The following is a 14,576-nucleotide window of genomic DNA, read 5'->3' as shown; positions in this document are numbered from 1 at the left end:
TAATTCATTAGCAAGTCTTATGATTTTTGCTTTGGAAAAATAGTAAGCATTCGTCTCACTGTCTTTCCTCATAGCACCAATTAGTTTTAAACAATAGGTCACTGGTTCACTCCTGCTGCTTGCCCAGAGTAAATTTAGTCACCCAGACCTTGTGTGCTGTCTGCCCTGGACTCCCTATGTCTTCTGATCCTTTTTCATACCATCTCTGTTCCACATAGACTCTGTTGGACTTAGGAGATGGCACAATGAATAAAGTGCTTGCTGCCCATATAAAGCTGGGTGTAGTAGCACATGTCTGTAATCTGGTGCTTGGTTGGCATAATGGAAGGTGGAGGCAGGAGAATCCCTGTAAGCTGATGTTGTGGGGGACAACGTCAAAAAGCTAACCTGGCATACACAGTAGCAAAGAACAGGAGACCCTGTCTCACAATGGTGGAAGGCAAGGATTGATACCCAGAGTTGTCCTCACACTTCCACATGTCCACATTAACACTCGCCACACACATATACATATTATATACATACATACATACATACATACATACATACGTACGTACGTACATACATATATACACCAAGAGAGAGAGAAAAGAGAGATAGGAACTTATATGTTATCCAGGTTGAGCTAACTCCTGGCCTGAAGTAATCCCTGTATCAGCTTTCCACAGGCACGTGCCTCATGCTTTGAATCTTCATACTTTCTGTTGTGGTTTTTGTAACACTCTACCCACTTTAGCATTTTTCTGTGTGTGTATACACGTGTGGGCAACCTTGGGTGCCATCCACCCCCTTTCTTGTTTTTTAGGCGACACCTCTCACTGACCTAGTACTTGCCAGGCTAGCTGGCAAGCCCCAAGGAGTCTGCCTGTCTTCACTTGCCTGGCACTAGGGTTATAACTGAGTGCTACTCCACTTATTATTTGTATGTGGGTTGTTCTAAGGTTAAGGTCCTTGTGCTAGCATATAGATTGAGCTGTCTGCCCAGCCCAACACTCTTTTTATTTGATATGGTTTTGATTTGGGTTTTTTGAAGCAGTCTTAATATATATCCAAGGTAAGCCTCAAACTCAAAATCCTTTCTCACTACATCTCCAGGTACCAGGATTATAGATGTGTTACTGCGCAGTCATTTCTTTGTGCCCTGAGTAATCACTCTATTAATTTTCCTTTTTAGCATTCTGCCCTACAGAATACATGTTCATTATCTATCTACCTGTACTAAATCATGAGCTTGACAGGTTTTTGTTTGGGTTTGGAGCAAGGTCCGACTATGTTCCTTGATGGGCCTGGAACGCACATAGATCCTCCTGCCTCTGCCTTTGCCACCATGCCCGACTGAATGTGAGAAGTGCCAGGGCCATTTTACTAAATGATATTCTTTGCTCTCTTTAGCCCTTTGACTCGGTTGCTATTTCCACCAAAAGATGATCACACATTAAAGTTTTTATATGATGACAACCAGCGTGTGGAGCCTGAATGGTACATTCCTATTATACCCATGGTGCTGATAAATGGTGCTGAGGGAATTGGTACCGGGTGGTCCTGCAAAATCCCCAACTTTGATGTCCGTGAGGTGGTGAATAATATCAGACGACTGTTGGATGGAGAGGAGCCCCTGCCCATGGTGAGTGTTCTGGGTCGGAACTTTGTTTTTCCTCAGGCGCAGTTGAGTGCGTTCTACAATACAGTGTACAAATCTGAGATTTATTTCATACTTTAGATTTGTTTGTTGAACACATTTGTGATTTAACATTAGAAAACTTTTTCATTGTTGTTAATTTAGCTCCCAAGCTACAAGAATTTCAAAGGTACTATCGAAGAACTGGCTTCAAATCAGTACGTGATTAATGGAGAAGTAGCAATTCTGAATTCAACAACCATTGAAATCTCAGAGCTTCCCGTCAGAACATGGACCCAGGTAAGTAACTGTTGATTCCTTGGTTTTTCAATTGAAAAATGTTATTGTTGCTGTTGACTATTCAAGAGGCTCCTTACAAAAGGATTACTGTGTTTTGTTTTGTTTTGTTTTGTTTTTAGACTTACAAAGAACAGGTTCTAGAACCCATGTTGAATGGCACTGAGAAGACACCCCCTCTTATAACAGATTATAGGGAATACCATACAGATACCACTGTGAGGTTTGTCATAAAGATGACTGAAGAAAAATTGGCAGAGGCAGAGAGAGTGGGACTACACAAAGTCTTCAAACTGCAGACTAGTCTCACTTGCAACTCTATGGTATGTCTTATTTTGTAAGAGATATATCTTTCAAAACTAGTATTGTTAGGCATGGATCCCCCCTAGTAATCCTAGCACTCCAAAGACAGAGACAGGAGGATCATGATGAATTCCAAAGCTATCCTGGGCTATGTAGTCAGACCCTTTCTCAAAAAGAAGGGGGCTGGAGAGGTGGTTCAGCAGTTAAGAGCCCTTAGTGCTTGTTCATTGGACCTGGGTTCACTTCTCAGCATCCACATGGCAGTTTGCAACTGCGTAACTCCATCTGAGCCATTCAAGGTCCTCTTCTGGCCCCCATGGATAGCACGCAAGCACATGTTACAATACAAACATACAGGCAAACAGCCATGTATATCTTTTTTTTCAATTAATAATTGATTTTTAAAGGGCATATCGGTTATCCAATTTATTGATTCATAGCTTGAATCTCTTGAATCTTTTCTTTTCCAGGTGCTTTTTGACCATGTAGGTTGCTTAAAGAAATATGACACTGTGCTGGATATTCTGAAAGACTTCTTTGAGCTCAGGCTTAAATATTATGGATTAAGAAAAGAATGGCTTCTGGGAATGCTTGGTGCAGAATCTGCTAAACTGAATAATCAAGCTCGTTTTATATTAGAAAAAATAGACGGCAAAATAATCATTGGTATGTAAACATCTACTAAATAGTTAAAGTGTGGGATAGCTTTTCCTAGATTATTGTTGTTTGTAGGGGTGCAATGGTACTGGGGCTCAAATCTCGGGCCTTGTACTTGCTAAACATGTACTCTGTATTAGTCTCACCCCTCCCCCACCCCCAGACTGAGCATCTAAAGAAATCAAGACTCAATGTTTAGACAGGATGAGACTAGAGAATTAAAAGATCTTGTGTGGGGCTGGGGTGTAGCTCAGAGTGTAGAATGCCTTCCTGACATCCACAAGGTCCTAGGTCCAACAAGTGCATCAGCTTCCCATGGTAGTGCACATCTGTTATTCCAGCACTGGTGACAGGAAGCAGGAGGATCAAGGCCATCCTTGGCTACATAGTGAATTTTAAACCAGCCTGGAGTACATGGGACCTTGTCTGAGAAAAAGACCTTGTATAACTAATTGATCACAAGAAGAGACACTGATCTGATCTTAAAATGAAGGAAAGGTGTAAATGTCAGAAAAGAATACTGAAAAAGAGGCAACTCTTAGGGATTTTTGTTTTATTGGAAATTCCATAAGCAATTAGCAGAGTTTAAAGAAAGAAAAGTATCTTCACTAAAGCTGGGTATAAGAACAAAGCTTAGAGATGTAGCCCAATTCTAGCCTAACCAACTAAGAAAGCCAGCAATTTTTCGTTGTTGTTTTTTGTTTTTCAAGGCAGAGTTTCTCTGTGTAACAGCATGCACTACCACCCGGTGAAAGCCAGCAATATTATTAATAAATTATAGGAAGTCCCAAAATATAATAGTACCAGTTACTGGTGATAAGACTAACTTTCTCATAGTACTCAAAAATGTTTAGTTTAACAGTTAATGTTTATTTTCATACCTACTTAAAAGCACTAGCATATCAGCCAACTTATTTCATAGATGCTATTGTTTCAGACAAGGCTAAAATGAATACTAAACATGACTTGAATGAAAAAAAGAAAGGGAGGGTTGTATTTGGCTGACTGGAACTGGGAAATACTAGGATGGCCCAATCTTCTTGCAGAATAAATACCGAGGGTCTGCCAGGTGGCAGTGGTGCACACCTTTAATCCCAGCCCTCGGGAAGCAGGGGCAGGTGGATCTCTATGAGTTCAAGTGAGGCCAGCCTGGTCTACAGAGTGAGATCCAGGACAGGCACCAAAACAACACAGAGAAAACGTGTCTTGAAGCAACAACAACAACAAAAACCCCAAGGGTCTGAATAAGTAATCTAAGGAATTGGAGTGATAGCTAAGTGGTTACAGCACTTGTTGCTCTTGCAAAGAACCCAGGTTCAGTTCCCAGGACCCACATGGTAGTTCAGTACCATCCATAAATCCAGTCCCAGGAGATCTGATGCCCTTTTCTGGCCTACACAGACACCAGGCACACACGTAGTGCACATACCTAAATGTAGGTAAAACATATAAAACCTAGGCTTGGGGGTGTGCTGGAGAAATGGCACAGAGGTTAAGAGCACTGGCTGTTCTTCAAGAGATCCTGAGTTTAAATCCCAGCAACCACATGGTGGCTCACAACCATCTGTAATGAGATCTGGTGCCCTCTTCTGGTATGCAGGCATATATGCAGACAGAATACTGTGTACATAATAAATGAATAAGTAAATCTTTAAAATAAATAAATAAAACCTAGACTGGGCAGTGGTACCACACACCTTGAATCTGTTTTTTCGGGAGACAAAAACAGACACATCTCTGAGTTCAAGGCCAGCTTGGTCTACAGATCTAGTTCCAGGATAGCCAGGGCTACATGGAGAAACACTGTCTCAGAAAAAAAAAAAAAAAAAAAAGGCAAACATGTAACCATTGTCAAGTTAAGTGATAAAGAGTGGTACTCCAAAATTATATTGCTAGTGACTTTGACTGTCCCTCAAACCGGATTTGACTAGAGCAGATACTGAAAGAGTACATTGTATGGTACTATGATTAAGAGCATCAAGCTTTGAACAGATTGCTAAAGCCTAGACCAGTGACACATTGAAATAAAAGCCAGAGACCATAATTGAGTCACAGGCTCTTCAGAAGTGGAGGCTTTGACTCTTTTCTGTCCTTTTGAGAGTTACATAGATTTCAGCCTCCCTATAGTCTCAATGTCCCCAAAATTCAACTTTGTCCTGGTTCACAGAAATTTGGCTATGATCTGGACAGAAATGTAGGCAAAATATAGACAGTTGAATTTCCAGTTTTGTGGGTTTGTGTTTGTTTGGTTTTGGTTTCTGATTTTTCTAGACAGGGTTTCTCTGTGTAGCCCTGGCTGTCCTGGAACTCGCATTGTACACCAGGCTCCGCTCATAGCTCCGCCTGCCTTTGCCTCCTGAGTATGGGATTAAAGGTGTGTACCACTGCCTGGCTCGGAATTTCCTGTTTAATCTTTTGACTTAATGAAGAAACACCTCATCCTTTTTCTAAAATTTTGCTCCAAGCTTATCTCTATCTCTATCTCTCTTTTTAATAGAAAATAAACCTAAAAAAGAGTTAATTAAAGTTCTAATTCAGAGAGGATATGACTCCGATCCTGTGAAGGCCTGGAAAGAAGCTCAGCAAAAGGTAAATCCTTTGTTAGCCACTGGCTAAGCTCTGAATGTGTTTATTCTATTTATTTATGGCTATGACACACATGCAAGCAGAACAGCCATACACATAGAATGAAAGTGGGAAAACTTTAATTAAAAAATGTAAAATCTGTTTTCTTGCATTTCTAGAGGTCACAAGTAAAAAAAAAAAAATAATCAAGGACCCTGTATGTTTGTATTTCATGTTCTACATTTTAACTCATCCCTTAGGTTCCAGACGAAGAAGAAAATGAAGAAAGTGACAATGAAAACAGTGACTCCGTACCAGAATCTGGACCAACTTTCAACTACCTTCTTGATATGCCCCTGTGGTATCTGACCAAGGAAAAGAAAGATGAGCTGTGCAAACAGAGAAATGAAAAGGTGAGTTACAGATACAATAGGATGACCGATGTTAATATTGTTCTGATGGGGGGAAATAAACTGTGTTCTGTTTAAAAATACTATTTGTACATATTTACTATCTCAATTTTTTGGTAATCTTATGAAGGAACAAGAGCTCAACACATTAAAGAAAAAGAGTCCATCAGATTTGTGGAAGGAAGATCTGGCTGTTTTCATTGAAGAACTGGAGGTATGTGTTTATAAAGGCTATATTAATACTTAGAGACCAGCAACATACCTTTTCTTCTTTTGTTTTGTTTTGTTTTGTTTGTTTTGTTTTTCAAGACAGAGTTTCTCTGTGTAGTTTTGGTGCCTGTCCTGGAACTCACTCTGTAGTCCAGGCTGGCCTCAAACTCACAGAGATCTGCTGGCATTTATTTTTCTTATGTGTGTGTGTGTGTGTGTTGGAAGGGGGTGTGGGTAAGTGCAGGTGCACAAAGGCCCAAGGTGCCAATCCCCTGGAGCTGTAGTTACAGGCAGTTGTGAGTCACCCAATCTGGGTTCTGAGAACTGAATTCATCCTCAGCAAGAGCAGTGAGGTCTCCTAATCACTGAACCATCTGTCCAGCTCAAGCAGCCAGCCTTTTTATCAAGAAACTTCACATTTGATAAAAGAAGAAATAAATATTGGAGGAGGAGGAAGACATCCAAAATAATGAAAAGGCTGGATATAGTAGCCATATAGACAATAAACCTGTAATCTCAGACTAAGGCAGGAACATCACAAGTTTGAAGCCAGCCTGGGCTACCCAACGTGTTCAAGGCCAGCTTAAACTATATATGTTGTAAGATCCTGTCAAAATCCAAGTACTAGGAATACCATACAATTGTAGAGCACTTGCCATACATGTGCGAAGTTTTGCCCTCTATGGGTAGCACTTCAAAAAATAGTAACATAAAATAGAACACACTCACATAAGCCAGGCGGTGGTGGTGCACGCCTTTAATCCCAGCACTCAGGAGGCAGAGACAGGCAGATCTCTGTGAGTTCCAGGCCAACCCTGTCTCAAAAAAACAAACAAACAAAAAAGAACATACTAAGCAGAGCGTGGTTCACATGCCTGTAATTCTAGAGTTTGAGAGGAAGATGTGTTGAAGGTCATCCTCGTTCACAGGGACATGGAGGCCATCATCCTGCACAAGGAAACAGAAGCAGAGAGGGCAGCCAGGATGGCTCCGCAGGGGAAGCACTTGCTGCACAAGCCTGGCACCCCGAGTTCAAGCCCCAGAACTAGGTGGGGGGAAGAGAGAACCCACTCCACAAAGGGGTTCCCTGGGTTCTACATGCTGACTGTGGCAAACACATGCACACACATGCAGTAATGATAATATGTCTTTAAAGAGAGAAGGACAGGAACAGTAAATTAGTAAATTCTAGTTAGCATAAAGTAAATGATGGCAAGAAATAGACTAAAATTCATACTTTTACAGAAGAAAGTGCTAGAGTTAACTCACTCTTAGAGGTGGCCACTCGGTTTCAGAATCTCCTTTGTTACTTCAATCTCCTTAGCAATCCTTAGTTTCTTGATACTACAACTATGTCTATGCATAGTTTATCCTATAGCACGGTTTCCTCCTTGTCTTCAGAAGATTAAGTGATGACATTTGTCATAGGCACCTATTTCTTCTGTCTCTGCCCTCCCAAAGGCAGCCACGTGGTACCATCACTAAGGCTGATCAAGATTTATCTTAAGTTGTAAATCTTAAAGTTGTTTAAGAACTGCCTTTAGGTGTCATGTTGTCTTCATCTACAACTTTGTTCTCCTACTTCCTTTCATAGGTTGTCGAAGCCAAGGAGAAACAGGACGAGCAAGTAGGACTTCCTGGAAAGGGGGGGAAAGCCAAGGGGAAGAAAGGACAAGTGTCGGAAGTCTTGCCTTCTCCCGGGGGAAAGAGAGTCATTCCCCATGTCACCATGGAGATGAAAGCAGAGGCAGAGAAGAAAATTAGGAAGAAGATTAAGGTAATACCTCAAGCAAATTTCTCTTTAGAAATGGAACAGATTAGGTCAGTGTTCAGTTCACATGGTGGAAGAGGAGAACTGACCTATGCAAGCTGCCCTCTGACCTCTGACCTCTGACCATAAATAGTGTAATACTTTTTTTTTTTTTTTTTTTTTTTTTTTTTTTTTTCTTTCGAGACAGGGTTTCTCTGTGTAGCTTTGTGCCTTTCCTGGAGCTCACTTGGTAGCCCAGGCTGGCCTTGAACTCACAGAGATCCGCCCGGCTCTGCCTCCCGAGTGCTGGGATTAAAGGCGTGCGCCACCACCGCCCGGCGTGTAATACATTTTTTTCAGTGGAACAAATTTTATCTAAGTTTCTTTTTTTTTTTTTAAGATTTATTTATTTATTATATATACAATATTCTACCTGCATGCATGCATGCACACTAAAAGAGGGCACCAAATCTCATTAGGTGGTTGTGAGCTACCATAGGGTTGCTGGGAATTGAACTCAGGACCTCTGGAAGAGCAGTCAGTGCTATTAAACCTATTTTTTTGGAATTTATCCTGTATCTAGTGAGCTTTCCTTTCTCAAGCACCCAGTATTTTTAAATACTGAAGTATTAAAGATCTTAACTATACCTTTATTTGGATCTCCTTTAGTATTTTATGTCTGTGGATGTTTTGCCTGCATGTATGTGTGTCTGCACCACATGCATGCAGTGCCCATAGAAACCAGAAGACATTGGGTCTCCTGGAACTGGAGTTATAGACCGTTGTGACCCTCCATGTGGGTGCTGGGAATTGAACCCTGGACCTCTGGAAGAGTAGCCAGTACTCTTAACCACTGAGTCATCTCTCCAGCTCTTGATTTTAGACTTGTTTGTTTTATTTTTTTTTTTTCCCAGCTAGAGTCTCACTATGTAGCTCTGGCTGTTCTGGATCTCACTCTGTAGACCAGGCTGTTATTGAACTCACAGAGATCCACCTGCGTCTGCCTCCCAAGGGCTGGGATTAAAGGTGCACACACACCACCACTGCCCTATATTTTTCTTTGGGTTTTGGTTAAGATTTTAGATATATAATAGAAATATAAAATATAAAAGAAAAATATATTCTTTCACTGTATTTGTGTCTGTATCTATCTATGTCTATGAATGTTTGACTTTATTCTTCCAAACACTGAGAAGTTGAGTGTTTTTGTCCTGGGATTTGTTGGTTCTTACATGTTGCTTTCTTTCAGAGTGAAAACGCTGAGGGCACGCCTGCTGAGGATGGTCTGGAACTAGGAGGCCTAAAACAGAGACTAGCAAAGAAGCAGAAGAAAGAGCCAGGTATCACATGTTAGGCAAGATGTTACAAACTCTAGATTGTTGTTAATATATTCTACATAGATATTCAGTATTTTTGTAGAGCTGAATTAAGTATTGTAAAGGAAGGTTTGTATGTGAATTATATTTGAACCTTATGTTGTCTTTATTTGATTTATTTTAGAAGAGACTCTTATCATTGAGTTAGTGAGTTGAATTCCCTTAGTTGGAATCTAAAGTAGTCCATCCTCCCCTCCACCTTGTTTATCTTGTTTTTCCTTGGTTTCAACAGCCTACAAAAGGGATATGTGAGAGCAAATTCATAAGCATTAAAAGTATTATAGGGGGCTGGAGAGATGGCTCGGAGGTTAAGAGCACTGCTTGTTCTTCCAAAGGTCCTGAGTTCAATTCCCAGCAACCACATGGTGGCTCACAACCATCTGTAATGAGATCTGGTGCCTTCTTCTGGCCTGAAGGCATACATGCAGGCAGAACACTATACATAATAAATAAATAAATCTTAAAAAAAAAAACAAAAAAAAAACATTATAATGCCTGAGACTGCCCTTATAATCTGTGTGAGCAAGCATGGATGACATGAAGAATCAGAGCTGACTATACAGGAATTAATTAACTCCTAGTGACCATCTAGATCTGAGATCTCAGCTCAGGCATCTAGTTCTTAAGGAACTTTAATGGTTGGTCATTTGTATCACATTATTTACTATAAAAACATTTATTTATGGGATTAAATGACCAAACTCTGTACTCTATAGGAACAGAAAATGTGTGTTTCTACTCATTATTGTACCCTTAGCACCATTATAGTATGTAGATAGTAATGAAGAAACCAGTATATCAACATAGTTAATTTCTGGGCCAGTGAGATGGCTTAGCATGTATAGGAGCTTGCCACCAAGACTGACAACTTGAGTTTGATCCCAAGAACCCATATGGCAGAAGGAGAGAGTCAGTTCCCATAAGTTGTTGGTCTGACCTTCACTCAAGTGCACTCTCACACACATACATACACACAAATAAATGTAATAATATAAAACTTTTTTTAAAGTATAAATCCCTATCTCTTTTGTAGATACCATGGCAAAGAAGCAAACTACATTGCCATTTAAGCCCATCAAAAAAGGGAAGAAGAGAAACCCCTGGTCTGATTCTGAATCAGATATGAGCAGTAATGAAAGTAATTTTGATGTCCCTCCACGAGAAAAAGATCCAAGAAGAGCTGCAAGTAAGGAAAAACACAGAACATGCTAGCTGTGCTGTAAGATTTGAATGGCCAATGAACTGCAGGGTACTTAGTTCCAAAAATGACTGCCTGTTAGAACAGTGAGTCAAATTTTGAAAAATTGAAGCATCTTTTAGAATATTAAACTGAAGCTGAGGTGGGCGGTGGTGGTGCTCAGCTTTAGTCCCAGCACTCAGGAGGCAGAGGCAGGTAGATCTCTGTGAGTTTGAGGCCAGTCTGGTCTACAGAGCTCGGGTTCCAAGACAGCCAGAGTTACACAGAGAAACTCTGTCTTGAAAAACCAGAAGAAAAAAAATGTAGTTAAACTGAAGCTTATATATATTCATAAAATATTAAGTCAAGCTGGAGGGATGGCATAGTGGTTAGGAGCACTGGCTGCTCTTCCAGAGGACCTGGGTTCAATTCCCAGCACCCATGTGGCAGCTCACTACAGACCGTAGCTCCAGTTCCAGGGGATCTAACTCCCTCTTCTGGCCTTCACAGGAATCAGGCATGCACGTAGTATACAAATATACATGCAGGCAAAACACTCATGCATATAAAAGAAAATTAGTGCTATGGTAATACACAAGTACACACACACAAAATACAAATTTAAAAAAACAAAATGGCTGGGTGGTGGTAGCAGCACATGCCTTTAATCCCAGCACTTGAGAGGCAGAGGCAGGTGGATCTCTGTGAGTTCGATCTCTGTGAGCCAGCCTGGGCTACAGAGTGAGTTCCAGGATAGCCAGGACTGTTATACAGAGAAACCCTATCTTGAAAAACCAAAAAAGTTAAAAAATAAATGAAATGTTAGTCATCCTATGTTTTAATGTCTGTATCCTCTTTGGTTCCTAACAGCAAAAGCCAAATTCACAGTGGATTTGGATTCAGATGAAGACTTCTCAGGGTTTGAGGAAAAGGATGAAGATGAAGATTTTTTCCCATTAGATACTAGTCCACCTAAGACCAAAATTCCCCCAAAGTAAGAATTGTATCTAACACAGACTTTGATCATGGCTATTATAATAGTGTTGTTGTGTTTGCTGATCTGTTTGACACGTATAGAACTGGTTTTCAGGACACCTTCTCTGTGTTCTTTTTTAGAAATAGGACAAAGACACTGAAGACACAGAAGAGTACCACGTCTGGTGTGTATTGAAGTAAAGTGACTGGGTTCTCGGGAGACTGGGAGATGTCTCAGTAAAGTGTGTGCTAAGCAAATGTGTGGACCTGAGTTCAGTCCACAGCACCCACATAAACAAGCATACACCTGTTGTCGAGGATTACAAGTTCAAGGCCAACCTGTATTATATAGCAAAGTGCTGTCCCCCAAAAACTAAAAATTTAAAATTCAGCTAAGAGTATTTAAGATATTCTAAGACAGGTAGTTAAAATGGGAATACATGTCAGGGACAGAGCAGTAGGCGGAATTTTTTAATGTTGTTATGACCATTTCCCTTCCTGTTTGGAGTAGCTGACCTTGAAAGTGATGTTCAGGACAGTGTGCCAGCTTCTCCAAGCCCTCCTGCCGCTGACGTCCCAGCTGAAAAGGAACAGTTAAAGCTGTCTTCCAAACAGACTGCGGCAGCGAAGAAGACAGTGACCAAAAGTAAGCCTGAGTCTGTTAGAAGGTTGACTACCAGGGTTAACCAGCTTTTCCAAATCAGTGTTAATTTTTATTCTGAAAATATCTATTGATGAAATTAGCGGTATCCTAATGGGAGTGGTGTCTTTTACATCTTTATTATCAAGTAAAAAATAGAAAGTAGGGTCTGGAGAGATGGCTCCATGCTTAAGAGCACTGGCTGTTCTTCCAAAGGACCCGGGTCCAATTCTCAGCCACCCACATGGCAGCTCACAACTGTCTGTAAGTCCAGTTCCAGGGAATCCAATGCCTTCATGAAGGCAAGACATCAATGCACATAAATAAAAATAAATAGCTGGGTGATAGTGGCACACACTTTTAATCCCAGCACTCGGGAGGCAGAACCAAGAGGATCTTTGTGAGTTCGAGGCCAGCCTGGCCTACAGAGCAAGATCCAGGACAGGCACCAAAACTACACAGAGAAACTCTCTCAAAACAAACAAACAAACAAAAATAAGTAAATAAACAAATAATAATAATAAAACAAAAAATAGTTTAAAATCAGTACATTACTCAGATTCCAAACATTATCTACCTCATTTCTATGACATAAGGAAAGAATTTATAAGCAGTTGGAAGTAATCCATGTAAGATAACTTAGAAATCAAGGCTGGGAATGTAGCCAGTTGGTAGATTGCTGGCCTAGAATATATAAGCCTTGAAATCAATCCCCAGACCAGCATAAACCGGGTGTAAGTGGTATATGTCCCTGGGGCTTTCTTGCTGGCCAGTCCAGCTTAATTAGGACCTCCAGGCCATTGAGAGACCTTGTCTCAAAAAAGAAGATGATGGTCAAGAGAGTTCGCTATGAGAAAACTCACCAAAGAGTGGTTATAACCAGTACCCATATTGACTTACAGGCCAGTCTTCTACCTCCACTGCTGGTACCAAAAAGAGAGCTGCACCAAAGGCAACCAAATCCGATTCAACCTTGAGTGTTCATGGCCCTGAAAAGCCTGATCCTGCCAAAGCCAAGAGCACCCGAAAAAGGAAGCAGTCTTCTTCTGATGATTCAGACTCTGATTTTGAGAAAGTAGTTTCCAAAGCTGCCACGAGCAAGGTATTGCTTCTTAATCCTTTTGCCCTGAGACTTTATATTTTTAAGGTAGTAAATTTAAACCTCAGAATTCATTACTGGTATAATTTAGCTGTAGGAGAGTTAAATCTGTCAGTCAGTGAGACAGTTGCTTTGGACCTTTTTCTTACTACTTAGTAGGAGATGGTGGAGTACTCTGGAGCAGTGGGGAATGACCCTAGTGCATTAACCATATGCAAATTACTTGGATCTTCTCTTTTTAGAAACTCAAGGGAGAGACTCAGGATTTCCATGTGGACTTAGATGAGACTGTGGCTCCTCGAGCAAAATCTGGACGAGCAAGGAAGCCTATTAAGTACCTGGAGGAGTCGGATGAGGATGACCTTTTCTGATGTGTGAGGGGATTGTTTTAGGAATGGTTTTACTGAGCCCGGTTAGTTTTAAAGTTACTTGAAGTTCTTCCCTAACCCCCTCTGAATTTAGTTTGGGGAAGACTTTTCTAAGACTATTCTAGTGAGTAGGACCCATGTGGCCTTTAACTTTGTACTCTACATACTGTCTCAATGGTGACCAACCATCTTATGACATGGTTTCTTCTCTGACTTGTCTATGTTTTGTGTCTATTTCTTTGGTCTCTAAAATCTTGCTTGAAATTCTTTTGAATTCCACATAATTATATGGTCACTTCGGCCTAACAGAATTTATTGATCATATATTAAGCTAAAATGAGTATGTTTTCAAAAGTGCCCCCTTGCCTCTTTTCCTGTTTCCACTGGATATGAGTGTTTCTGTTTGTGTTGTATAGGTAAGAGGTCCATCACATGGAACTGGATAGTTCTAGTGCAGGTACGCTGCTCAACCTTGATGCATTTTTGTTTAAGCCATGAGGAATTACTCATACCCTTTTAAACATCATCAGAGGCTGGAGAAAGTCACCTTGACCATGTCTCCATGACCTCAGCACAAGTAGCAGGGAGAAGAAAGTTAGACCAGTCACATGGCATCCTGACTTTCCTGTTGATGCCTCTTAAACATGAAGTCACAGGGAGGAGGCAGAGCAGCTCAGGCTTACATCTGCATGCTCAGTCGTGAAGTGTGGTCCAGTGCAAGTCTCCAGAATTCCAGCTTGTGAATGCCGAGACCTCTCTATGCCATTGTATATGTTACTTAAGTGCTGTTGTCAATGTTCTTTGTAAATATTTAATATGTCTTTCTATTCAGTTTAATTCCACCAGTTTTGTACTTTAATAAATGTTCTAAACATTGTAAGCCATTTATTCTTCTTATCTTAACCCACATTACATCCTCTCCAGGCAAATACAGCTTCTTCACTTCCCTTTTAGGACTGTTGCAGCCATGTTCTGCCAAAACTGACAGTCTTTGGCAGGGTGAAGGATCCAAGAGTGGCAGTGCGACGTAGTTGGATCCAGTTTTTGTTGTTGTTGTTGTTGTTGTTCTGGGTTTTTTGTTTGGTTTGGTTTGGTTTTTGGTTTTTCAAAACAGGGTTTCTTATGTAACCC

At 40.8% G+C, this 14,576-nt stretch overlaps 1 protein-coding gene across 6 annotated transcripts in view; it reads left to right on the top strand.

Moving 5' to 3' along the window:
* The window catches only part of Top2a (DNA topoisomerase II alpha), a 34,092-nt gene extending 19,767 nt beyond the window's left edge, over positions 1 to 14,325 (top strand). For 3 of the 6 annotated variants that reach the window (XM_006971813.4, XM_042282770.2, XM_076543340.1), the window contains exons 21-35: positions 1,393 to 1,624; positions 1,784 to 1,918; positions 2,038 to 2,238; positions 2,689 to 2,884; positions 5,373 to 5,464; positions 5,701 to 5,853; positions 5,981 to 6,064; positions 7,655 to 7,837; positions 9,060 to 9,150; positions 10,220 to 10,372; positions 11,234 to 11,357; positions 11,480 to 11,523; positions 11,850 to 11,984; positions 12,881 to 13,080; positions 13,320 to 14,325. In XM_006971813.4, the coding sequence (XP_006971875.1) occupies positions 1,393 to 1,624; positions 1,784 to 1,918; positions 2,038 to 2,238; positions 2,689 to 2,884; positions 5,373 to 5,464; positions 5,701 to 5,853; positions 5,981 to 6,064; positions 7,655 to 7,837; positions 9,060 to 9,150; positions 10,220 to 10,372; positions 11,234 to 11,357; positions 11,480 to 11,523; positions 11,850 to 11,984; positions 12,881 to 13,080; positions 13,320 to 13,448 (2,152 nt within the window). In that variant the 3' untranslated portion in view covers positions 13,449 to 14,325. Of the gene's footprint in view, positions 1 to 1,392; positions 1,625 to 1,783; positions 1,919 to 2,037; positions 2,239 to 2,688; positions 2,885 to 5,372; positions 5,465 to 5,700; positions 5,854 to 5,980; positions 6,065 to 7,654; positions 7,838 to 9,059; positions 9,151 to 10,219; positions 10,373 to 11,233; positions 11,358 to 11,479; positions 11,524 to 11,846; positions 11,985 to 12,880; positions 13,081 to 13,319 lie in introns of all 6 variants that reach the window. The other 3 variants (XM_076543337.1, XM_076543338.1, XM_076543339.1) reach the window with 1 other exon arrangement.
* The last annotated feature ends 251 nt before the right edge of the window (positions 14,326 to 14,576 follow it).

The sequence above is a fragment of the Peromyscus maniculatus genome, chromosome 8 (genome assembly GCF_049852395.1).
Source record: "Peromyscus maniculatus bairdii isolate BWxNUB_F1_BW_parent chromosome 8, HU_Pman_BW_mat_3.1, whole genome shotgun sequence".
Classification (NCBI taxonomy): Eukaryota; Metazoa; Chordata; class Mammalia; order Rodentia; family Cricetidae; genus Peromyscus; species Peromyscus maniculatus.
The sequence above is the reverse complement of the archived record's forward strand: the minus strand, read 5'-3'. Positions and strand labels throughout refer to the sequence as shown.